We start from the raw sequence: 23,627 nt of genomic DNA, 5'->3' as shown, positions 1-23,627 counted from the left end.
GTTGAGAGTAGTCCCTGTCTGTGGCAGGAGAGTAGGAGTAGATGATCTCTGAGGTCCTTTCCAACCTAAGCCCTTGTGTGATTCTTTAGGCTTGGAAATTTCCTTTCCAGCAGCCATGGTCTTCTAAGGAGTGCTGTTTAGTCTGGAGAAGACCAAGAGAGGATCTCATCAATGCTTATCTGCAGGGTGGGTGTCAAGAAGAAGGCTCCAGGCTCTTCTCAGTGGTGTCCTGTGGTAGGATGAGAGGCAGTGGATACAGCCTGGAACACAGGAGGTTCCACCTCAACATGAGGAGAAACCTCTTTGCTGTGAGGGTGATGGAGACTGGGAGTAAACTGCCTGGAGAGGTTGTGGAGTCTCCTTCTCTAGAGACTTTCAAAACCTACCTGGACATGTTCCTGTGTGACCTGCCCTAGGTGACCCTGCTTTGGCAGGGGTTGTTGAACTTGATCTTCAGAAGTCCAGTCCCTGCCATTCTATGATTCAATGACACCTCCAGCAGCTTCCTCTGCCTCTGCAAGCTACACCAAACAGCTGGGTTTGGACAGAGCCCTCAGGATGGCCCCTGCAAGCCTTTCATACTCTGTGGTTATAGGGTTTCCTGTGAACGTGGCCTTGCCTTCAGCAAAGCAGAAATGAAAATGGGGCTTGCATGAGACAGAGCCATTGCAACAGTGAGATTGGGTGGCTTGGTGTTTCACATCACATTCAATCTCTGATAGCTCTTGGAGGGTCTCACAGCGTGGGGCACCCTCTGCACTGCTGGGGACAGGCTGGTGGGCATGATATTCCCAACTAGCTAGGAGTCTCTCCTTCCATGGGCAGAGCTTCTCTAGTCCTTCCTTCAGCTGCTTATTCCCCACAGCTTGAAGGAAGCTTAGCTGTAGCCTTTGTTCTCCAAAAGACTGTGCCAGCTCTGTGGGGCTCAAACGACTCTCACCTCTTCTTTTCAGGAGCTGAAGCGAAGCACACTGCAGCATGTTTAAGCTGTGTGGACTCCAGTTTCTGCTTGTTATTCACTTGGTGAGTTTCAACTTTTCCTTTCTTTATCTGGGAGCAAACAGCAAAGGTTGCTTCAGAGCCTCTGAGCTCTGACCCACAGGGCATCCCAGTCTGCAGGTCAGGCTGGCTGTGTGTGTGTCAGCAGAGCAGTTCTGATTTGGGGTGTGGGAGTGTGACCCTGGCATGTGTGTGACTCCACAGCCAAAAGTGAAGACATCATGTCAGTCATTAGGGAAAAAAAAACGTTAGAGAGCCTGAAAGTTCTTCCCAGAGAGAGTGATTGGCATTGGAATGGGCTGCCCAGGGAGGTGGTGGAGGCACTGTCCCTGGAGGTGTTCAAGCAGAGCCTGGCTGGGACACTTAGTGCCATGGTCTGGTTGGTTGGATAGAGCTGGGTGCTAGATTGGCCTGGATGATCTTGGAGGTCTCTTCCAACCTGCTTGATTCTATGATGCTATGAAATACACCAATTACCTGTTCTGCCTCTTGCACTTCCTCCTTGTACACTGCTTTGTTCCAATAAGTGGGTTTAATGCTAGAGGGAAGACATCTGTGTCATGTTCTGTGTTATAATCCAGACATGTGCTGACAGATCAAATGCATTCTAAGGCTTATAATAGCACAGAGTTTGAACCATGCATATTAATCACTTATCCTCATTATTCAAGCTCTGTGAATCCCTTTTCAAAGCATTTTCTGGAAGTAAAATGTATTGATTGTGCTATTTATGGGGCTTGACTGTTAAATTCAATGGGGGTTGGGCTAGATGACCTTTGGAAGTCCCTTCCAACCCAGACCATTTGAGTCTATGATTCTATGACTCTATGATTCCATGGTTCTAAGATTCTATGATGCTAAGATTTTATGATTCCATGGTTCCATGATGCTAAGATTCTATGATTCTAAGATTCTATGATTCCATAATGCTAAGATTCTATGATTCTTTGATTCTATGATTCTATGATTCCATGATGCTAAGATTCTATGATTCTATGATTCCATAATGCTAAGATTCTATGATTCTTTGATTCTATGATTCTATGATTCCATGATGCTAAGATTCTATGATTCTAAGATTCTATGATTCTATGATTCCATAATGCTAAGATTCTATGATTCTTTGATTCTGTGATGCTATGATTCTACAATTCCATGTTTCTATGATTCTAAGATTTTAGAATTCTATGATTCTAAGAGTCTACAGTTCTATGATTTTAAGAGTCTACAGTTCTATGATTCTAAGAGTCTACAGTTCTAAGATTCTATTATTCTTTGATGCTATGATTCTACAATTCCATGTTTCTATGATTCTAAGATTTTAGAATTCTATGATTCTAAGGTTCTACAATTCTATGGTTCTAAGATTCTAAGGTTCTACAATTCTATGATTCTACGGTTCTAAGATTCTACAGTTCTATGATTCTTTGATTCTGTGATTCTAAGATTATACACAAACCCTATGAGGAGAGGCTGAGGGAGCTGGGGGTGTGCAGCCTGCAGAAGAGGAGGCTCAGGGCAGAGCTCATTGCTGTCTACAACTACCTGAAGGGAGGTTGTAGCCAGGTGGAGGTTGGCCTCTTCTCCCAGTTGCAACCAGCAACAGAACAAGGGGACACAGTCTCCAGTTGTGCCAGGGGAGGTCTAGGCTGGATGTTAGGAGGAAGTTGTTGGCAGAGAGAGTGATTGGCATTGGAATGGGCTGCCCAGGGAGGTGGTGGAGTCACCATCCCTGGAGGTGTTGAAGCAAAGCCTGGCTGAGGCACTTAGTGCCATGGTCTGGTTGATTGGCTAGGGCTGGGTGCTAGGTTGGACTGGATGAGCTTGGAGGTCTCTTCCAACCTGCTTGATTCTATGATTCTAATTTCTATGATTATAAGATTTTAGAATTCTATGATTCTAGGAGTCTACAGTTCTATGATTCTATAATTCTACAATTTATGATTCTGTGATGCTATGACTTATTAATATCTGTAAAGGTTACAGTTGTGACTTCTACTTTACAAATAAAATCAACTGAAAAGGATAAAAGTTGAGTTAAAAAAAAATGTATCTATTAAGTATGGCTCAGAATACGAAGGCCCTGAAGGGTGGGGCTAATGTGCAGCAGTGAGGACCTTCTCTCTCCTTCCCATTTCAAAAGTTGCTGCCCCTGGCTGTGCCTTCTCCCTTTTCTCCTCCTCTACTCTGCTCTGGTGAGACCCTACCTGGAGTACTGCATCCAGTTCTGGAGCCCCCATTACATGAAGGATGTGGAGATGCTGCTGGAGTGTGTCCAGAGCAGGGCCAGGAGGATGCTCAGAGGGCTGCAGCAGCTCTGCTGTGAGCACAGACTGAAAGAGTTGGGGCTGTTGAGTCTGGAGCAGAGGAGGCTCCCAGGGGACCTTCTTGTGGCCTTCCAGGATCTGAAGGAGGCTACAAAAAACGCTGGGGAGGGACTTTTTAGGCTGTCAGGGAGTGACTGAACTGGGGGGAATGGAGCAAAGCTGGAGATGGGGAGAGTCAGGCTGGAGGTGAGGAGGAAGTTGTTGAGCAGGAGAGTGGTGAGAGGCTGGAATGGGTTGCCCAGGGAGGTGGCTGAGGCCCCATAGCTGGAGGTGTTTAAGGTCAGGCTGGATGAGGCTGTGGGCAGCCTGCTCTAGGGTAGGGTGTCCCTGGGCATGGCAGGGAGGTTGGAATGAGATGATCCTTGTGATCCCTTCCAACCCTGACTGATTCTGTGATTCCATGATTCTAAGCCATTGTACAGGCATTACAGCTATCTTCAGAAGGGATGCCAGCCAGGTATGGCCCAAGGAGAAAGAGCCTCTTTCCCCTTCAGGGCCCTGAGCAGTGATTCATTCTGTAGACATACGTTTGGGAAAGATTTATGGTCCACATAAAGCAATTTTATTCGACAGGGAGAGATATCTCCTGCTTGCTTCACAGCCTGCACTTTGAACCCATTGGGTTTTATAACGGCAGCCTTTGTTCTTCCACAGAAAAGGACATGACCAAGCAGATCCCACCCACAAAATGGCCCTGGGAACAACCTCCAGCAGTCAGTTTGTGCCCATCAGTGTGGCACAGGAACAGGTGTAGCAGGTCAGATCCTGGGACATGCTATCTTGGCTCTGAAGGAGCCCAGCAGATGAGAAAAAGAGTGAAAGGTAGCTGTAAAATGCTCTTTCCTGGTATGTGAAAAGGGCTGGTGCTAATAGGATGAGAGACAGCAGCTTGAAACTGGAGCCTGGGGAGGAGAAGGCTCCAGGGAGAACTCAGAGCTCCGTTTCAGTATCTGAAGGGAACCTACAGTAAGACTGGGGAGGAACTGTTCAGAAGGGCCTGTGGGAATAGGATGAAGGGCAATGATTTGAAACTGGAGCAGGGCAGATTTAGACCAAACATCAGGAAGAAGTTCTGCACAGTGAGAGTGATGAAGTCCTGGAACAGGCTGCCCAGGGATGTGGTTGAGACCCCATCCCTGGAGACATTAAAGATCAGACTGGATGTGGCCCTGTGCAGCCTGCTCTAGCTGGAGGTGTCCCTGCTGCCTGCAGGGGGGTTTGGACAAGATGACTTTGAAAGTCCCTTCCAACTAGATGCTATCTGTGGATGTGTGCCTATTACAAGGCTTTTTAAAGGAAGTTTTTCTGCTGTCACTACAGTTCCCTAGCATCCCACCCCCTCCTCTTCCAGTTCTCCCAATGCTCCAGTTTCCCTGCTTGTGAAAGGAGTCACAAACCCTCCTAGGTGATGAGGGCAGCATCTCTGGCTAATAGTAAGCAGATTCTGGTATTATTCAAGCATCACTTGTAGCCCACCCACACACATCCAGAGCAGTGTTTTAGGGAAGACTCAACTCAACTTGGCCACGTTTTTGTCATAGGCAGCATTCAGTTTTCCCTTGGTAATATGTAGACTCTGTTTTTTTGGTGAGAGGCCACACAGATGTCCCAGCAACTCTAGGACCACATCCAGGGGAAAAAAATCATGCAGAGAACATGCACCCTCAAAATCTCAACTCCACAGGGTGATCAACAGGGTGCCAATGGCACCCCAAGACTGTAAAGCAAAAGAACCCCAACTCCATAATTGCTTTTAGTCCAGAAGAAAGGGAGTTTGACCTGTGCAGCCAAATCGTAGAACGGCTTAGGTTGGAAGGGATCTCAGGGGTCACCTACTACAACCCTTGCCATGGATACCTCTCAACTAGGCTTGGATGCCCAAGACCTCATCCAGTCTGGATTTACTGAGGAAACCACACAGGGTGCTCACCCTCTGTAGTGGTTTTGCAGGACTGTGCAGCTCCTGGATGGGATGTGGCTGATCCTGCAGGCAACACACATCTGATTCAGAAATGCTTTTGTGACCTTTCTCTTGCTCTCAGCTCTTTGGTGCTTCTGTTTTCTGATCAAACCTCTTTTAATGATGTAGTGGTTAGAAAAGGGCAGAGGCTGAATGTGTGGTTTCAAATTAATTGATACATAACTGCTTCTAAAACTGGATGTGCACTGAACAACCCCAAGCAGCTCTATAGGCTGGGGACTGAGTGGCTGGAGAGCAGCCAGGAGGAAAGGGACCTGGGGGTACTGATAGATAGTAGCTGAAGATGAGGCAGCAGTGTGCCCAGGTGGCCAAGAGAGCCAATGGCATCCTGGCCTGCATCAGGAGCAGTGTGGCCAGCAGGACAAGGGAGGTTATTCTGCCCCTGTACTCAGCACTGGTCAGACCATACCTTGAGTGCTGTGTCCAGTTCTGGGCCCCTCAATTCAAGAAGGATGTTGAGGTGCTGGAACATGTCCAGAGAAGGGCAACAAAGCTGCTGAGGTGCCTGGAGCACAAATCCTATGAGGAGAGGTTGAGGGAGCTGGGGGTGTGCAGCCTGCAGAAGAGGAGGCTCAGGGGTGATCTTATTACTGTCTACAACTACCTGAAGGGACATTGTAGCCAGGTGGGGTTGGGCTCTTCTCCCAGTTGCAACCAGCAACAGAACAAGGGGACACAGTCTCAAGTTGTGCCAGGGTAGGTATAGGCTGGATGTTAGGAAGAAGTTCTTCAGAGAGTGATTGGCATTGGAATGGGCTGCCCAGGGAGGTGGTGGAGGCACCATCCCTGGAGGTGTTGAAGCAAAGCCTGGATGAGACACTTAGTGCCATGGTGTATTTGACTGGCTAGGGCTGGGTGCTAGGTTGGACTGGATGATCTTGGGGGTCTCTTCCAACCTGGTTGATTCTATGACTCTATGAAGAATCCAGAGGTGTTCAATGCAAGTGTCTCTTCCGTTGTACCACAGCAAAATAACTTGCGAGCGGCTCAGTGATGGAGAGCTGCTGTTTGTGCATGGTGACAGCAGACATTCCTCAGCTGCTTTCCTCCATCCTTTTCTTCCTCTCTCACAGGCTGTGTGCCAGAATCTGGGGGACTTGCACGTAACTGGGCCTCTGAAGGATGTGGATTTCTCTGTTCCAGAAGGAGGAGGAGTGCGCTTCATTTACCAGGTAATCAAACGTCCCTTGGCATCCACTCTGGTCCAACAGCCCATAGCTTGCACACACTGACCTCTTGGGAGTCACAGAATGTCAGGGGCTGGATGGGACCTCCAAAGCTCATCCACTCCAACCCCCCTGCCAGAGCAGGATCACCCAGACCAGATCACACAGGAATGCCTCCAGGTGGGTTTTGAGTATCACCAGATAGTAAGACTCTACAACCCCCCTGGGCAGCCTGTTCAGTGTTCTAGCAGTGTTGTCATCTCTGCTGGTGGGAAAACAAAAACTCGAGAGGATGTGAAATTAGCTCTGACTTCCTCTTTCTGGCAATTGAAGAGGCCACATGCAAAGAGCAGGAGACAACCTCTGCTCACAAACGCATTTTAAGAGCATATCCTAAGACAGGTCTTACCAAAATTCACCTTCCTGGAGAATGACTTTCCATAGGTCACCATTTCCTTTCAGCTTTGAGGCTTTTCTTCCCAAAGCCATAACCAGAGAAGGGCAGCTCCAGCTCCCAGGCAAACGGAGGACGTGTGCCATGCTTTTCCATTGCCTTGCTCAGACAAAGCCCTGTCCTAAGCAGGCATTTGAATTGTAGAATCAGCCAGGTTGGAAGAGACCTCCAAGATCAGCCAGGCCAACCTAGCACCCAGCCCTGGCCAAGCAACCAGACCATGGCACTAAGTGCCTCATCCTGTCTCCTCTTGAACACCTCCAGGGACAGAGACCATTCCAATGCCAATCACTCTCTCTGCCAACAACTTCCTCCTAACAGCCAGCCTAGACCTACCCTGGCACAAGTTGAGACTGTGTCCCCTTGTTCTATTGTTGGGTGCCTGGCAGAAGAGACCAACCCCCACCTGGCTACAGCCTCCTCTCAGGTAGCTGTAGGCAGCAATGAGCTCTGCTCTGAGCCTCCTTTTCTCCAGGCTGCTCACCCCCAGCTCCCTCAGCCTCTCCTCATAGGGCTGTGCTCCAGACCCCTCCCCAGCCTTGCTGCCCTCCTCTGGACACCTTCATCTCTCTTGAATTGAGGAGCCCAGAACTGGACACAGCACTCAAGGTTTGATATGCAAAGGAAGCACAGTTGGGATTTACTGCAGCATTCAGGAAACAACATGAAAACTCAAGATGAGAAAAGAGCAGATTTGAGCAAGCTCTTGGAATATCATTCCCTCAGCCAAGCACACATTGGCAATAGATGTTGAAAGGCACAAAAAAGCATGAAATGATTTCAGTGATTGTGAAAATGCTACCAATAAAACACAATTGTGACCTTGCCACTTGATCTTTCCTCATTTTAGTTCACGTCCAAGCCGCCTGCTGTGCTTTTTAGACTGACTGGGGAAACAGATGGAGTCATTGAAATGGCACCAAAGGAAGGAATCCTCTATCTCAATGGATCTCTGGACTGGGAGACCAAAACAGAGCACAGGCTACAGGTAACTGAGTGAAAAAAGGGAAGGCAGAGTTAGTCACATTCACTCCCTCTCCCCCTTCTTTTTCCTTTTGTAGAACTTAATGAATGGGAAAATATTGGAATTTCAAGTTCTTTGCCTCTGTTTACTTTCAGACAACTCTTTCATCTTTAATATCAATCTTTGCTGGAAGACATGTGCTTCTGTAGCTCTGAAAGACTTTGAACAGGGAAATTATAGGCTCACAGGCTCACAGGATATTAGGGGTTGGAAGGGACCCAAGGAGATCATCCAATCCAACCCCCCTGCCAGAGCAGGACAATCCTATCTGACACAGATCACAGAGGAACACATCCAGACAGGCCTTGGAAGGCTCCAAGAGAAGGAGACCCCATGACCTCTCTGGGGATTCTGTGCCAGTGCTCTGTGACCCTTACAGTAAAGAAGTTCCCCCTTGTGTTGAGGTGGAACCTCTTTGTCTGCAACTTACACCCATTGCTGCTTGTCCTATCCCAGGGAGCAGTGAGCAGAGCCTGTACCCCCCTCCTGGCAGCCCTCAGATACTTATAAACATTTATCAGATGCCCTCGAAGTTTTCTTTTCTCCAGACTAAGCAGCCCCAGGTCCCTCAGCCTCTCCTCATCAGCCATGCCCTCCTGTCCCCTCATCATCCTCATAGCCCTCTGCTGGACCCTCTCCAGCAGATTCTTGTCCCTCTTCAACTGGGGAGCCCAAAAGTGAACACAGTATTCAAGATGAGGTCTCAGCAGGGCAGAGTAGAGAGGGAAGAGAACCTCCCTGGATCTGCTGGACACACTCTTCCCATTACACCCCAGGATCCCATTGGCCTTCTTGGCCACCAGGGCACATTGCTGTGCCATGGATGTTCTCCACCAGCACTCCCAGCTCCCTCTCCACAGGGCTGTTCTCCAGTAGATCACCTCCCAGCCTGTACTGGTGCAGTTTGTTATTTCTCCCCAGGTGCAGGACTCTGCCCTTCTTGAACCTCCTTTGGCTCCTCTGTGCCCAGCTCTCAGTCTGCCCAGGTCACTCTGGATGGCAGCACAGCCTGCAGCTGTCTCAGCTAAGCCTCCCAGCTTGGTGTCATCAGCAAACTTGCTGAGCAGACTCCTTTAGCATGGGAAGGTTCTGCTGAGATAATAAAAACTACTATCACCAATCTTTTAATTCTCCTTATATGAGGAGAACACACAGCTGGAAGTGAAATCCAGTTCCTGAATGAGCTGCACTTGTTGTCTCTGAAGACTGATAGGGTGATTTCCATGGCTGGAATGGGAAAATAAACTATTGTAATCTATTTAGGAAGATTCTAATCTGTTTAGTGACAAACAGTGAGAGTAAATGGCATTTAGAGGCAGAGACACAAATCTAACCACTGTTAGATGGCAGCAGAAAGCTTCTTGGCAGATGTTGGAGGCTATTAGAGGAAAGGGCATCATGTGTTCATCCTGCTGTTACACTCTTAGAATAGAATAGAATAGAATCAACCAGGTTGGAAGAGACTTTCAAGCTCATCCAGTCCAACCTAGCACCCAGCCCTATCCAGTCAACCAGACCATGGCACTAAGTGCCTCAGCCAGGCTTGGCTTCAACACCTTCAGGGATGGTGCCTCCACCACCTCCCTGGGCAGCCCATTCCAATGCCAATCACTCTCTCTGCCAACAGCTTCCTCCTAACAGCCAGCCTAGACCTCACCCAGCACAGCTTGAGATTGTGTCCCCTTGTTCTGTTGCTGGTTGCCTGGCAGAAGAGCCCAACCCCACCTGGCTACAGCCTCCCTTCAGGTAGTTGTAGACAGTAATGAGGTCTGCCCTGAGCCTCCTCTTCTCTTCTGACAGAGTCCTCTCATCTCAAGCACTGCTGGGAGTGGGACAGCAGGTAGACAATCTTCTGGTCTCAGTATACCCACCTGCTCTTATCAGTATCAGTATCAGTATCATCAGGGTTGGAAGAGACCTCACAGATCATCAAGTCCAACCCTTTACCTTATTCTGTGTCAAAAATGGTGTTGTCTTCTTCTGAGGCACTAGCAACTGAGAAGGAGATGTCACATTCTCAGCTTGGAAGTCCTCCTGGATTGGAATTGGAGAGGAGAATTTTCTAGCCCCAGAAGCTATTAACCTTAAATGTGGGAATCCTCTACAGACAATCAGAAGTGATGACAGAGCTGAAAAATGAGTCTTGGTTAGGCATAAAATAATCAGCATTCGATCGTGCAGACAGAATAATGTCTGACAGGCACAATATAAACTTGGTGCTTTCAAGTCAAAGAAGGCTGAAAAAGTAAGGGCTCAAATTGTTCAGAACAGAAAATGTAATCAGAGCCACAAAGAAAGATTTCTGCCCAAACATCTTAGGTCACCCTCTTTTTCTGGCTGAGATTTAGAATAGCACACTCGAGTCCTCCATTTCTTGTTGGGTTTGCTGCTTGTTCCACAGAAAGTAGCTATTTCTATTTAAAGAAAAGAGTGTAGTCTAAGTCTGCTGGGATTGGAAATGGCCTTCTGAAAGGCATCCTCAGGAGCAGGAGCAGGAGCAGGTTATTTGGTGTGGTTAGCATTTAGCCTGGAGAAGAGGAGGCTCAGGGGTGACCTCGTTGCGGTCTACAACTACCTGAAGGGAGGCTGTAGCCAGGGGTGGGGTGGGGAGGTGGGGGGGGTGGCCTCTTCTCCCAGGCAACCAGCAATAGAACAAGGGGACACAGTCTCAAGTTGTGCCAGGGTAGATCTAGGCTGGATGTTAGGAGGAAGTTGTTGGCAGAGAGAGTGATTGGCATTGGAATGGGCTGCCCAGGGAGGTGGTGGAGTCACCATCCCTGAAGGTGTTGAAGCAAAGCCTGGCTGAGGCACTTAGTGCCATGGTCTGGTTGACTGGCTAGGGCTGGGTGCTAGGTTGGACTGGATGATCTTGGAGGTCTCTTCCAACCTGCTTGATTCTATGATTGTGTGGCAAATTACTGTTGGGGAGCAACTGCTGTAGTTTTGTCCTTGTAGATGGAGCCACTGAGCATTGGCTCTCGCCACGTTTGCATCAGAGTAAGAACGACTTAGTGTTTGATGGTCATCTCTATCTTTGAATTTCTCTACTTCTTTGGATTCTGATGTTCATTTGCTTGTGGTTGGTTGGTTGTTTTTCCCCTGTCAAGGTGGAAAGCCTGGATGAAAAGGGGAGCGTGGTGGAAGGGCCATACGCTGTTACAATCCATGTAACGGACATCAATGACAACCCACCTGAATTTGACCAGCCACAGTACACTGGAGTAGTGAGGCAGAACTCCCGTCCAGGTACTCCTTATCATGATGAAATAGTGCAGCTAGGTAGGCTAGTCAACTGGAAAGATAAAGGGGGTGCTGTGCTTTAACAATCTGAAGAGAAAATCAGCTTTCATTCCCATGGGATTGCACACAAGAAGGATCTGAGCATATATAATGCAGTGAAAAGGTTCTCATCCTCTGCTCTGCCCTGATGAGGACACAGCTGGTCTGCATTGTTGTGTTCAGTTCTGGGCCACTCACTTCAAGAAGAAGTTTCAGGAGACTGCTTGAAAGAGTCCAGTGCAGAGCCATAAAGATGCTGAGGGCAGTGGAAGATCTCCCTGCTGAGGACAGGCTGAGGGAGCTGGGGCTTGGCGTTTGGAGCAGAGGAGACTAAGGGTGCAGTCTTCTCTTCTCTGAGCTCAACAATCTCAGCTACCTCAGCCTATCCTCATAGTAAAGCTGCTCTATCCCTTGGATCATCCTTGTGGCCCTCCTCTGGAGCTCTGTGTCCTTCTTATGCTGGGGACACCAGAACTGGAGATGGACTCTCAAAAGAGCAGAGTAAAGAAATAATGAAGCATCATCAGTTTCCCATAAGCTACCTTCTTGGTTTGGGAGCTCTGCTCACATGCTCTGTGTGCTGATGTTCCATAAAATCATATCATCACAGAGTGTCAGGGGCTGGATGGGACCTCCAAAGCTCATCCACTCCAACCCCCTTGCCAGAGCAGGATCACCTAGAGCAGATCACACAGGAACACATCCAGGCAGGTTTTGAATATCTCCAGAGAGGGAGATTCCACAACCCCCCTGGGCAGCCTGTTCCAGTGCTCTGTCACCTTCACAGTGAAAAAATTCCTCCTCATGTTTATGTGAAACTTTCTATGCCTCAACTCCCACCCATTGCCCGTTGTCCTGTCACTGGGCATCACCCAGCAGAGCCTGGCTCCAGCCTCCTGGCACTCACACTTCATGTCTTTATAAACATTGCTGAGGTCACCTCTCAGTCTCCTCTTCTCCAGGCAGCAGATCCCCAGATCCCTCAGGCTCTCCTTGTATGAGAGATGTTCCTTTCCCTTCATCCAATTTGTGGTTCTGTGCTGGACACTCTCAGGCAGTTCTATGTCCCTCCTGAACTGGGGGGCCCAGAACTGAACACAGTACTCCAGATGTGGCCTCACCAGGGCACGGTAGAGGGGCAGGAGAACCTCTCTTGATATACTAAGCACAGCCCTTTTAATCCACCCCAGAATGGCATTGCCCCTCCTGGCCACGAGAGCACATTGCTGGCTCTTGGTCAACCTCCCATCATCTAGGACCCCCAAATCTTTTTCCCCTTCACTGCCATCCAACAGTCCCCAGCCTATACTGATACCTGAAGTTGTTCTTTCCCAGGTGCAAGACTCTCCACTGTTTCTTCTCTAACCCCAACAGGCAAGCCCTTCATGTATGTCCACGCCACTGACCGCGATGATCCTACAACTCCCCACGCACAGGTGACCTACAGCATTCTCCATCACTTTCCCAACCCTTACCCAGAAATGCTTTTCCAGATTGATAGTGTCACTGGAGCAATCTCACCTAGCAGGACAGGTATGTAAAAAGATTTTTGTCTATCATAGCAACAAAGCAACAATGCAGCTCTGATGTTCAGTCCTGAATAAGACTAGTCAGGGGCACCTACACCACCAAGGCTCTGGCGTGGGGGAAGTTCATTTGTGTCCCACCCAATTCAATGGATGTTAGTGGAACTAAGTTAATAGCTAGGAAGTTAATAGGTTGATCCTCTGGCCCTCAGGACTACATTGAGTCATCTCTTGGGATTGATTCTGGTGCTTGAAATCTAGAAACCTCGAAGTAAGGACATGAAAAAAGGCAGAGAAAATTCAGCTGGCCTCATGACCCCAACTAATCAGCAAGGATTTGAAAACCCTGTCTCTACTGCTGGCCTGAACAAGAGCCTAAACAAAGTGAAGGCCCTTCAGTGATGTGTCTGCCCAGCAGGAGAGCACAGCACAGAGGTTTTGTGTGGCTACATCCACATGATGCTGTGCTGCATCATTCACAGAGGAAACTGCTTGCTGAGGTTTGATACTGAGGTTCATCTAAGTATTGAGTTTGGAGCAGATGGAGGAATGTAGTGCATGTAGGGCAGTTGAATTATCTCCATAGTCTCTGCATCACTTCACTGGGCTCTTTGGTCTCTCTCTCTAGGCTCTTACTACTTAGATCCTCAAAAGCAGGACACCTTCACGCTGGTCGTCACTGCAAAGGACATGGCTGGGATGACAGCAAATGCTTTCACCAGCAGCACTGATGTGATCATCACGGTGAAGGAGAGCCTGTGGAAAGCTCCCTCCACTATCTACATAAAAGAAAACTCAACCCAAGTCCACCCTGTCAACATCAGCCAGGTAGGGTTGCTGCACATCTCTTTGGTGCCACTGAGCCGTTTCCTCTCAGCTAACTGTGAAGGTGTCCCCACTGCATTCAACATCAAGGATCCTCAGAAGGACTTTGGCACCTCCCAGTTGTTTTTTATACAGTGTCCTTTGGAAATGATTTTGTGGCTTGAAGGTGACCCAGATAGAGTCAACACAAACATTAGAGTGACTAGACTTTGCCCCTTAGGGGGGGCTGTGAGAGAATATCCCACAGAGAAAGGAAACTTCTGGAGAATTCTGCTACAGGCTGGAGGGACAAAATGTTCCTTTATGAAGCTCTTTGGCACAAGGGACAAGGGAGGTTATTGTTCCCCTGTACTCAACACTGGCCAGGCCACACCTTAAGTATTGTGTCCAGTTCTGGACCCCTCAATTCAAGAGAGATGTTGAGGTGCTGGAAGGTGTCCAGAGAAGGGTGACAAAGCTGGTGAGAGGCCTGGAACACAAACCCTATGAGGAGAGGCTGAGGGAGCTGGGGGTGTGCAGCCTGCAGCAGAGGAGGCTCAGGGCAGACCTCATTGCTCTCTGCAACTACCTGAAGGGAGGTTGTAGCCAGGTGGGGTTGGTCTCTTCTCCCAGGCAACCAGCAACAGAACAAGGGGACACAGTCTCAAGCTGTGCCAGGGGAGGTCTAGGCTGGCTGTTAGGAGGAAGTTGCTGGCAGAGAGAGTGATTGGCATTGGAATGGGCTGCCCAGGGAGGTGGTGGAGGCACCGTCCCTGGAGGTCTTCAAGGAAAGCCTGGCTGAGGCACTTAGTGTCATGGTCTGGTTGACTGGCTAGGGCTGGGTGCTAGGTTGGACTGGCTGATCTTGGAGGTCTCTTCCAACCTGCTTGATTCTGTGGTTCTATGATTCTAATACGAAAGATAAAGCTCCTGAGACACTCCAATGGAACTCCCAGACTGACATCTGGCAGCTGGATGCCTCTGTGGAGGTGCCACTCTTCTCTCCCAAAGTGTTTCTTCAAGCACTTCCAGCCTTGCTCTAACACTCAGCACTTCCAGGCTTTGGGAAAACCAAGAGTTAACCTGTTGAAGGTTGTTTTGAGGTTAGCTTCTTCCGCCTGCAGAAGAGCCTGGCAGGGGACCAGCTCCAATGCAAACCAGATGTAGGCAGTCCTCTGCCCTCAGGGACAGCTGCTGTGACCAGTTTTGTCACTGGTTCCATGCAAGTGTGCTGAGGACTGAGATGCATGCTGCATTCCCACGGCATTCCTCTTCTCCTGGTGCAAAAGCAAAATGGTTTGCTGGTGACTGTAGATGGATAGTGCTGTACCCATCAATAAACATTAACCAGCAGCCCAGCAGCCTTTCAGTAATGTTTGACTTTGAGAAGGGCCTTGGCACTGATGTCCCCAATGCTGTCATCCCTTGGACATAGCAGGATTCCCTGTATCCAGTTTGCAAGAGTAGTGCTCCCACTCTGGAGTCACCTGGAGATAAACTTCATGTGCCAGGTTGATTCTGCCTAGGGGGAAAATGAAAGGCAGCTACTGCTATGCAATATGAAGCATACACAGCAGTGGGGACCCTTTTATTAATTAACAGTCTGCTAATGACCCCATTGCATTTTAAACCTGAAGAATCCCACCAAAGATCCCTCACCATAGGCTTTGGTGAGTCCACACACACACAAGCCCTATGAGGAGGGGCTGAGGCATCTGGGGGTGTTTAGCCTGGAGAAGAGGAGATGCTTTGTACTTCAAGATGTGCAGAGATAAAGCAAGAAGAAATCAGAAATAAGGATAGATTGGATAGCCTGGAGAAGAGGAGGCTCAGGGCAGAGCTCATTGCTGTCTACAACTACCTGAAGGGAGGCTGCAGCCAGGTGGGGGTTGGTCTCTTATCTCAGCAACAGAACAAGGGGACACATTCTCAAGTTGTGCCAGGGCAGGTCTAGGCTGGATGTTAGGAGGAAGTTGTTGCCAGAGTGATTGGCATTGGAATGGGCTGCCCAGAGAGGTGCTGGAGTTGCCATCCCTGAAGGTGTTAAAACCTGGCTGAGGCACTTAGTGCCATGGTCTGGTTGACTGGCTAGGGCTGGGTGCTAGGTGGGCCTGGATGATCTTGGAGGTCTCTTCCAACCTGGTTGATTCTATGGTTCTAGGTGCAGATAAGTGCTGAGTACTTGTTCTGTTGCTCCATGGCTCTGAACTAGATAAACCAAACCAACAAGGAAGAACAGAGATGAAATGAGTTAGTGTCAAGACATTCAAATAGAGGCAATGCTTTTTCCTCATGTATCACCTTCCAGCTTCACATCTCTAAACCTTTCCACCAAGAAAAAAAAAATGTGCTGTAGCCCACCTGGACAGCTGGGGAAAAGGAGCTAAAATGACTTCATCACAGCCCAGAATGACCTCATCACAACCCTTCAAAGACCAGTGGTAGATTATCAGTCTGGGTTTTTTTTGCAGCTCACCCCGAGAGCTTGCCAAACTGCTGATTTTCTGCTTTCTGAAGCTAAGAGCAGTGCAATCTTTCCTGTTTGAGGTCCTTTTAAATCTCTGTCCACATTCCTAACTTTCTGTTCTGACTTCTTTCTGTGTTTTTAGGTGCACTCAAATGACCCAGATGTCATTTATGATGTTTTTGAGAAGGAAAAGTCACCCAGACTCCCATTTTCCATTGACAAGGATGGGGTCATTTATGTGACTGAACCACTGGACAGGGAAAAAAAGGATACTGTAAGTAAACACATGAAACCTTGCTGATGGGGAACCATCCCCCCAAGACACATCTAAAACCTCCCCATAGCAGGAAGATGGTTATTGGTGGGGGAGTAAATATGAGAAAGCAGACTAGAAAGAATGGAGGGGAGGGGGGGTGGGAAATGAAAGAAAGAAAAGGTTTGTTTCTTGTAATTTGTGTTTGGGAATGATTTGATTAGGTATGAGAGCACATTCATCTACTGCACCTTAAACACAGAATCACAGAATGCCAGGGGCTGGAAGGGACTTTCTGGATCTCCCAAGAGAGCCAATGGCCTGGATCAGGAGCAGTGTGGCCAGCAGGACAAGGGAGGTTATTCTGCCCCTGTACTCAGCACTGGCCAGGTCATACCTTGAGTGCTGTGTCCAATTCTGGGCCCATCAATTCAAGAGAGATGTTGAGGTGCTGGAAGGTGTCCAGAGAAGGGCAACAAGGCTGGGAAGGGGCCTGGAGAACAGCCCTGTGAGGAGAGGCTGAGGGAGCTGGGGGTGTGCAGCCTGCAGCAGAGGAGGCTCAGGGCAGAGCTCATTGCTGTCTACAGCTACCTGAAGGGAGGCTGTAGCCAGGTGGGGTTGGGCTCTGCTGCCAGTTGCAACCACCAACAGAAGAAGGGGACACAGTCTCAAATTGTGCCAGGGCAGGTCTAGGCTGGATGTTAGGAGGAAGTTGTTGGCAGAGAGAGTGATTGGCATTGGAATGGGCTGCCCAGGGAGGTGGTGGAGTCGCTGTGCCTGGAGGTGTTGAAGCCAAGCCTGGATGAGGCACTTAGTGCCATGGTCTGGTTGACTGGCTAGGGCTGGGTGCTAGGTTGGACTGGATGAGCTTGGAGGTCTCTTCCAGCCTGTTTGATTCTATGATTCTAAATCTCAGTGTGCTTCTTGCAGTATAATTTCTATGTGGTCACAAAAGATAAAGAGGGAGAACTGGTGGACAAGCCTCTGCAGATTCATGTTGTTGTGGAAGACATTAATGACAATCCCCCTGTGTGCCAGCATGCCCTCACTGTACTGGAAGTTCAAGAAAATGAAGGTGGAGGTAAGAAAACAGCTTCCACTCATTCACACACATCTTTCTAGCCCTGTTTTATGTTTCCATCTGGACAAAGAATGCAAATAAAGCTGGAAACTCTGATGCCAAAGACTAAAATGTAGCTGCCCCAGAGGAAAGATCTGGCACAATTGTTTTAGAGTGTGAAAAGTGAAAGACCCTTTTTATTCTTAATGCAAGAAATATTGCTGCCCAAGTGGCATGAACCCCTTTTCCCTCACCCAGAGGTTCCTCCAGCATAATGCCTTTGACTTCAATGGACTACTACAGAAATCTGCCCCCAGATCTTCACATAGAATCCTAGAAAGGTTTGAGTCAGAAAGGAGCCCCAAAGGTCACTTAGTCCAAGCCCCCTGCAGTCAGCAGGGCCATCCTCCCCTAGATCAGAGCCCTGTCCAGCCTGACCTTACCTCCATCCTTATATCTCCATCCTTATATCTCCAAGGATAGGATCTCAACTGTCTCCCTGGGCAACCTGTTGCAGTGTTCCAACACCCTCATGGTGCAGAACTTGTTCCTAACATCCAACCTAAATCTCCTCTTCTCTAATTTCAAACCATTACCCCTTGTCCTATCCCTCCAGGTCTTTGTAAACAGCTCCTCTGAAGCCTTCTTGTAGGCTCCCTTCAGATACTGGATCAGATATTTGGTTCAAGGCTGAAGCATTACTTTCACTTCTTCTAATCAATACTTATAGCCCAGTCATTTTGGACTTCCCCAAGCCCAAACCAGCAGGTTGGGACGCTAAAGGAAAAGAAGCCAAATTATTCTGTCCATGGTAGTGTTTTCCACACAGTTGCATTTTTACTGCCCCTCTACTATTTGCATTGGTATCACTCTCTACCCACTATCTGAAGGGAGGTTGGAGCAAGGAGGGGACAACCTCTTCTCCTTGATGACAAGTGACAGGACTAGGGGCAGTAGTTACAAGTTTCACCAGAGGAGGCTCAGGCTGGCTATTAGGAAATATCTTCACTGAAAGGGTTCTCAACCACTGCAATGCTCTGCCTGGGGCATCTCTGGAGTCACCATCCCTGGGGGTGTTCAAGTGATGTGTGGAGCTGGTGCTTAGGGACACGGGTTAGTGTTGACCCTTCAGTGCTGCATGGAAGGTTGGATTGGATAGAATCATAGAATCAACCAGGCTGGAAGAGATATCCAAGCTCATCCAGGCCAACCTAGCACCTAGCCCTAGCCAGGCAACCAGACCATGGCACTAAGTGCCTCAGCCAGGCTTTGTTTCAACACCTCCAGGCACAGTGACTCCAGCACCTCCCTGGGCAGCCCATTCCAATGCCAATCACTCTCTCTGACAACAACTTCCTCCTAACATCCAGCCTAGACCTCCCCTGGCATAATTTGAGACTGTGTCTCCTTCTTCTGTTGCTGGTTGCCTGGGAGAAGAGACCAACCCCATCTGACTACAACCTCCCTTCAGGTAGCTGTAGACAGCAATGAGCTCTGCCCTGAGCCTCCTCTTCTGCAGGCTGCACACCCCCAGCTCCCTCAGCCTCTCCTCACAAGGCTGTGCTCCAGGCCCCTTCCCAGCCTTGCTGCCCTTCTCTGGACACCTTCCAGCACCTCAGCATCTCTCTTGAATTGAGGAGCCCAGAACTGGACACAGCACTCAAGGGGTGGCCTGACCAGTGCTGAGTCCAGGGGAAGAATAACCACTCTTGTCCTACTGGCCATACCAGATGATCTCGAAGGTCACTTCCAACTAGCTCTGCTCTGTGTGATTCCATGGTCACTGTTGCCAGCATGCAGCTCTGTGCAGGAGCAGGACCGCTGCACGTCCTGACTGACTCTGCTCTCTCCTCTGCCACAGGCAGCAATATCGGCTCTGTGCTTGCCACGGACATGGATCAGGAGGACACCCTTAACTCTCGCCTGCAATTCAGCATTGCAAGTCAGGTTCCTGCTCTTCCTGACAGCAATCTGTTCTTCATTCAGAAGGAAACTGGGGTTTTGCAGTTAACCAGCCAGTCCTTAAACAAGCGCATTGCATCCAACTACACCTTGAAGGTGCTGGTGTCAGATCCAGGTATGTAACACCTGCTGCTGTTGTAGTGGAAGCTAATCAGTGTTATGAATTATGACTACTAATTTAATAAGCCTTTGACACCATCTGTCACAACAAGCTCCTGGCAAAGCTGGCAGCTCATGGCTTAGACAGATTCACTCTGTGCTGGGTCAAGAACTGGCTGCATGGCAGAGCCCAGAGAGTGGTGGTGAATGGTGCCACAGCCAGTTGGCAGCTGGCACTGGTGGTGTGCCCCAAGGATCAGTGCTGGGCACAGTCCTGTTCAATATCTTTATTGATGATCTGGACCAGGAGATTGAGTCCAGCATCAGTAAGTTTGCAGATGACACCAAGCTAGGAGCAGCTGTGGAGCTGTTGGAGCGTAGGAGAGCCCTGCAGAGGGACCTGGCCTGGCTGGATGGGTGGGCAGAGGCCAATGGGATGAGATTGAACAAGGCCAAGTGCAGGGATCTGCACTTTGGCCACAACAACCCCAAGCAGCACTACAGGCTGGGGACAGAGTGGCTGGAAAGCAGCCAGGAGGAAAGGGACCTGGGGGTACTGGTAGATAGCAGCTGAAGATGAGGCAACAGTGTGCCCAGGTGGCCAAGAGGAACATCAGGAACAGTGTGGCCAGCAGGACAAGGGAGGTTCTTCTGCCCCTGTACTCAGCACTGCTCAGGCCACACCTTGAGTGCTGTGTCCAGTTCTGGGCTCCTCAATTCAAGAGAGATGTTGAGGTGCTGGAAGGTGTCCAGAGAAGGGTGACAGAGCTGGTGAGGGGCCTGGAGCATAAACCCTATGAGGAGAGGCTGAGGGAGCTGGGGGTGTGCAGCCTGCAGAAGAGGAGGCTCAGGGCAGACCTCATTGCTGTCCACAACTACCTGAAGGGAGGCTGTAGCCAGGTGGGGGTGGCTTCTTCTGCCAGGCAACCAGCAATAGAACAAGGGGACACAGTGTGAAGTTCTGCTAGGGCAGGTCTAGGCTGGCTGTCAGGAGGAAGTTGTTGGCAGAGAGAGTGATTGGCATTGGAATGGGCTGCCCAGGGAGGTGGTGGAGTCACTGTGCCTGGAGGTGTTCAAGCCAAGCCTGGCTGAGGCACTCAGTGCCATGGTCTGGTTGATTGTCTAGGGCTAGGTGCTAGGTTGGACTGGATGAGCTTAATGCTCTCTTCCAACCTGGTTAATTCTATGATTTGTCTATGAATATTCATTTTTATTATTAATATCCAAACATGGAGAAAACGCTCCTGGACCCCAGCACGACAGGAGAAAGAGAGCCAGGCTTAAACCTGCCTGGCAGGATTCATGCCCTACCAGGACAGTTATGCATTGGGAATTCCGTTCACATTGGCATCCTCTGTGCTCAGCATGCAAGGGGTGAGAGGAGACCTGGAGGATTCCCTGGCCAGGCTGCAGCACTGAGATCTGGCTTGCTCTGGTGTGGCACTGCCTTTTTCTTGAGATACAGGGAAGTTAATCATGATTCATCATACAAGTATGGCAGCAAACCAGCTCCAGGGCAGAGCGTGGGTAAATTGGGAAGCTTGTTAAGGAGTACTACAGTCAAAGGTTTCCTTCTGCAGGGGAAAAAAATGGAGAGATCATGACTGTGGTTTTCCCCAAAATACTTTCAAAGGGACTAGCTGGAAAAAAATGAAATCAAGAAATCAAACACAGATGCTCAGAGAGTCCAGATAATGTATTTGAAATGGGTAAAAGCTGAAATTAAGCTTTGAAAACAGAATCTTGTCTGTCATATGATTTCCCAGGAGTCTTTTGTGGGCTTCTCTAGGAAAAGGAAGTCAAATTCCATACTAAAGCTTAAAGCTTTGTGCTGGTGTCCTTATAGTCAGACAAAACTTGTGGCTAGAGGAACTGACATGTATAGAAGGCAATATGACATGTCTGTGAATGAAACAGCATCAGCTGGGCAGATGGTTTGTAAACCTTGCAGAGGGAGAAGCTGGTAATGTGGCTTGGATGCTTGTTTGGACTCTATCCAAACAGTTTTGTTTAGAATATTCCTTAGCTTTCAGCTTGTGAAATCATAAACCACTGACAAGAAAAGCCTGGATGAGGCACTTAGTGCCATGGTCTGGGTCATTGGCCAGGGCTGGGTGCTAGGTTGGACTGGATGAGCTTGGAGGTCTCTTCCAACCTGGTTGACTCTATGGTTCTATGCATTGTATAAGCCTGTACTGCTCAAGGGGGACAGCCTGTCCTCAGCCTGATGGGTGGACTGTCTAGTGGATGAGGAATTGGTTGGATGGTAGCATCCAAGGGGTAGTGGTCAATGGCTTGAAGTCAAGACAGAGATGGGTCATAAGTGGTGTCCCTCCAGGGTCTGTACTGGGACCAGTGCTGTTCAATATCTTTGTCAATGATACAGACAGTGAGACTGAGGCACCCTCAGCAAGTGTGCACCAAACTGAGTGGTGCAAGTGACAAGATGGAAGGGTGGGTGACTGAGACACCCTCAGCAAGGGTGCACCAGGCTGAGTGGTGCAAGTGACAAGATGGAAGGATGGTTGACTGAAGCACTCTCATCAAATGTGCACCAAGCTGAGTGGTGCAAGTGACAAGATGGAAGGGTGGGTGACTGAGACACCCTCAGCAAGGGTGCACCAGGCTGAGTGGTGCAAGTGACAAGATGGAAGGATGGGAGACTGAGGCACCCTCAGCAAGTGTGCACCAAGCTGAGAGATGCAAGTGACAAGATGGAAGGATGGGAGACTGAGGCACCCTCAGCAAGTGTGTACAAGACTGAAGGATGGGATGGTTGACATCCAGAGGCCATGGGCAGTCTGGACAGGTGGGCAAAGCAGAATCTTGAGAGGTTCAATAAGGCAAAGTGCAAGGTCCTGCACCTAGGGATATCAGTCCAGGCTGGGAGATGATGAAATCGAGAGCAAACCTGCAGAAAAGGACTTGGAGGTGCTGATGGAGGAGAAGCTGAACATGAGCTGGCAATGGGCACTTGCAGCCCAGAAAGCCAATGGCAGCCTGGGCTGCATCAAAAGCAGTGTGCCTGGAGACAGAGTGTGACATACAGCTACATATGAAGAGCACAGTACCAGAGTATGCTTTTACAGTGACATATCTTTGATGCTGTGGTTGTCCCTGCTCAAGTAGATTTACATCAGTCTGAAATGTAACTCTGGCTGTAACCAAGTTATGAGTGCTACCTGATGCTTCACCAAGAGGACAGGGTAGCATAACCACCTGGGTCTTGCTTTTTGACATGCAAAGGTGATACTGAGAAACCTAATTCATAGCTACCTTTGTCCTGGTAAAGGGATATGGTAAAAAACAGCAAGGGAAGTCTTCCCTATGAAGAAAGACTGAGAGCCCTCAGGCTGTGCAGTCTGGAGAAGAGAAGGCTGAGAGGAAACATTATCAATGTCTATCAGTATCTGAGGGGTGGGTGTTGGTCTCTTTTTGGTGGTGCCCAGGCATAGGGCAAGGAACATCAGGCACAAGCTGGAGCACAGAAGGTTCCACCTCAGCATGAGGAGAAACTTCTTTATGGTGAGGGTGTTGGAGCCCTGGAGCAGGCTGCCTGAAGTGGTTATGGAATTTCCTTCTCTGCAGAATTTCAAAGCCAACCTGGATGTGTTCCTGTGTGACCTGTCCTGGGTGATCTGGCTCTGGCAGAGGCTGGACTTGATGGTCTCTGGAAGTCTCTCCCAAATGTTGCTCCTCTGTGATTCTGGGAAATGAAATGGAATGAAATTAAATCATAGAATCAACCAGGTTGGAAGAGACCTCCAAGATCATCCAGTCCAACCCAGCACCCAGCCCTGCCCAATCAACCAGACCATGGCACTAAGTGCCTCAGCCAGGCTTTGCTTGAGCACCTCCAGGGATGGCAACTCCACCACCTCCCTGGGCAGCCCATTCCAATGCCAATCACTCTCTCTGCCAGCAACTTCCTCCTAACATCCAGCCTAGACCTCCCCTGCCACAACTTGAGACTGTGTCCCCTTCTTCTGCTGCTGGTTGCCTGGCAGAAGAGGCCAACCTCACCTGGCTACAGCCTCCCTGCAGGCAGCTGCAGGCAGCAATGAGCTCTGCCCTGAGCCTCCTCTTCTGCAGGCTGCACACCCCCAGCTCCCTCAGCCTCTCCTCACAGGGCTCTGCTCCAGGCCCCTCACCAGCCTTGACACCCTTCTCTGGACACCTTCCAGCACCTCAACATCTCTTTTGAATTGTGGAGCCCAGCACTGAAA

At 49.3% G+C, this 23,627-nt stretch overlaps 1 protein-coding gene across 1 annotated transcript in view; it reads left to right on the top strand.

Annotated features, from left to right (window-relative positions):
* The first annotated feature begins 978 nt into the window (after positions 1–978).
* Positions 979–23,627, top strand: part of CDH17 (cadherin 17) — a 37,702-nt gene continuing 15,053 nt past the window's right edge. Inside the window, exons 1-9 of the mRNA XM_064153988.1 lie at positions 979–1,023; positions 6,381–6,479; positions 7,778–7,915; positions 11,059–11,197; positions 12,605–12,763; positions 13,385–13,584; positions 16,170–16,301; positions 17,211–17,361; positions 19,202–19,417. Coding sequence (XP_064010058.1) covers positions 979–1,023; positions 6,381–6,479; positions 7,778–7,915; positions 11,059–11,197; positions 12,605–12,763; positions 13,385–13,584; positions 16,170–16,301; positions 17,211–17,361; positions 19,202–19,417 — 1,279 coding nt within the window. The remainder of the gene's footprint in view (positions 1,024–6,380; positions 6,480–7,777; positions 7,916–11,058; positions 11,198–12,604; positions 12,764–13,384; positions 13,585–16,169; positions 16,302–17,210; positions 17,362–19,201; positions 19,418–23,627) is intronic.

The sequence above is a fragment of the Pogoniulus pusillus genome, chromosome 14 (genome assembly GCF_015220805.1).
Source record: "Pogoniulus pusillus isolate bPogPus1 chromosome 14, bPogPus1.pri, whole genome shotgun sequence".
Classification (NCBI taxonomy): domain Eukaryota; kingdom Metazoa; phylum Chordata; class Aves; order Piciformes; family Lybiidae; genus Pogoniulus; species Pogoniulus pusillus.
Note: the sequence above shows the minus strand (reverse complement) of the source record. Positions and strands in the feature narration are given on the sequence as shown.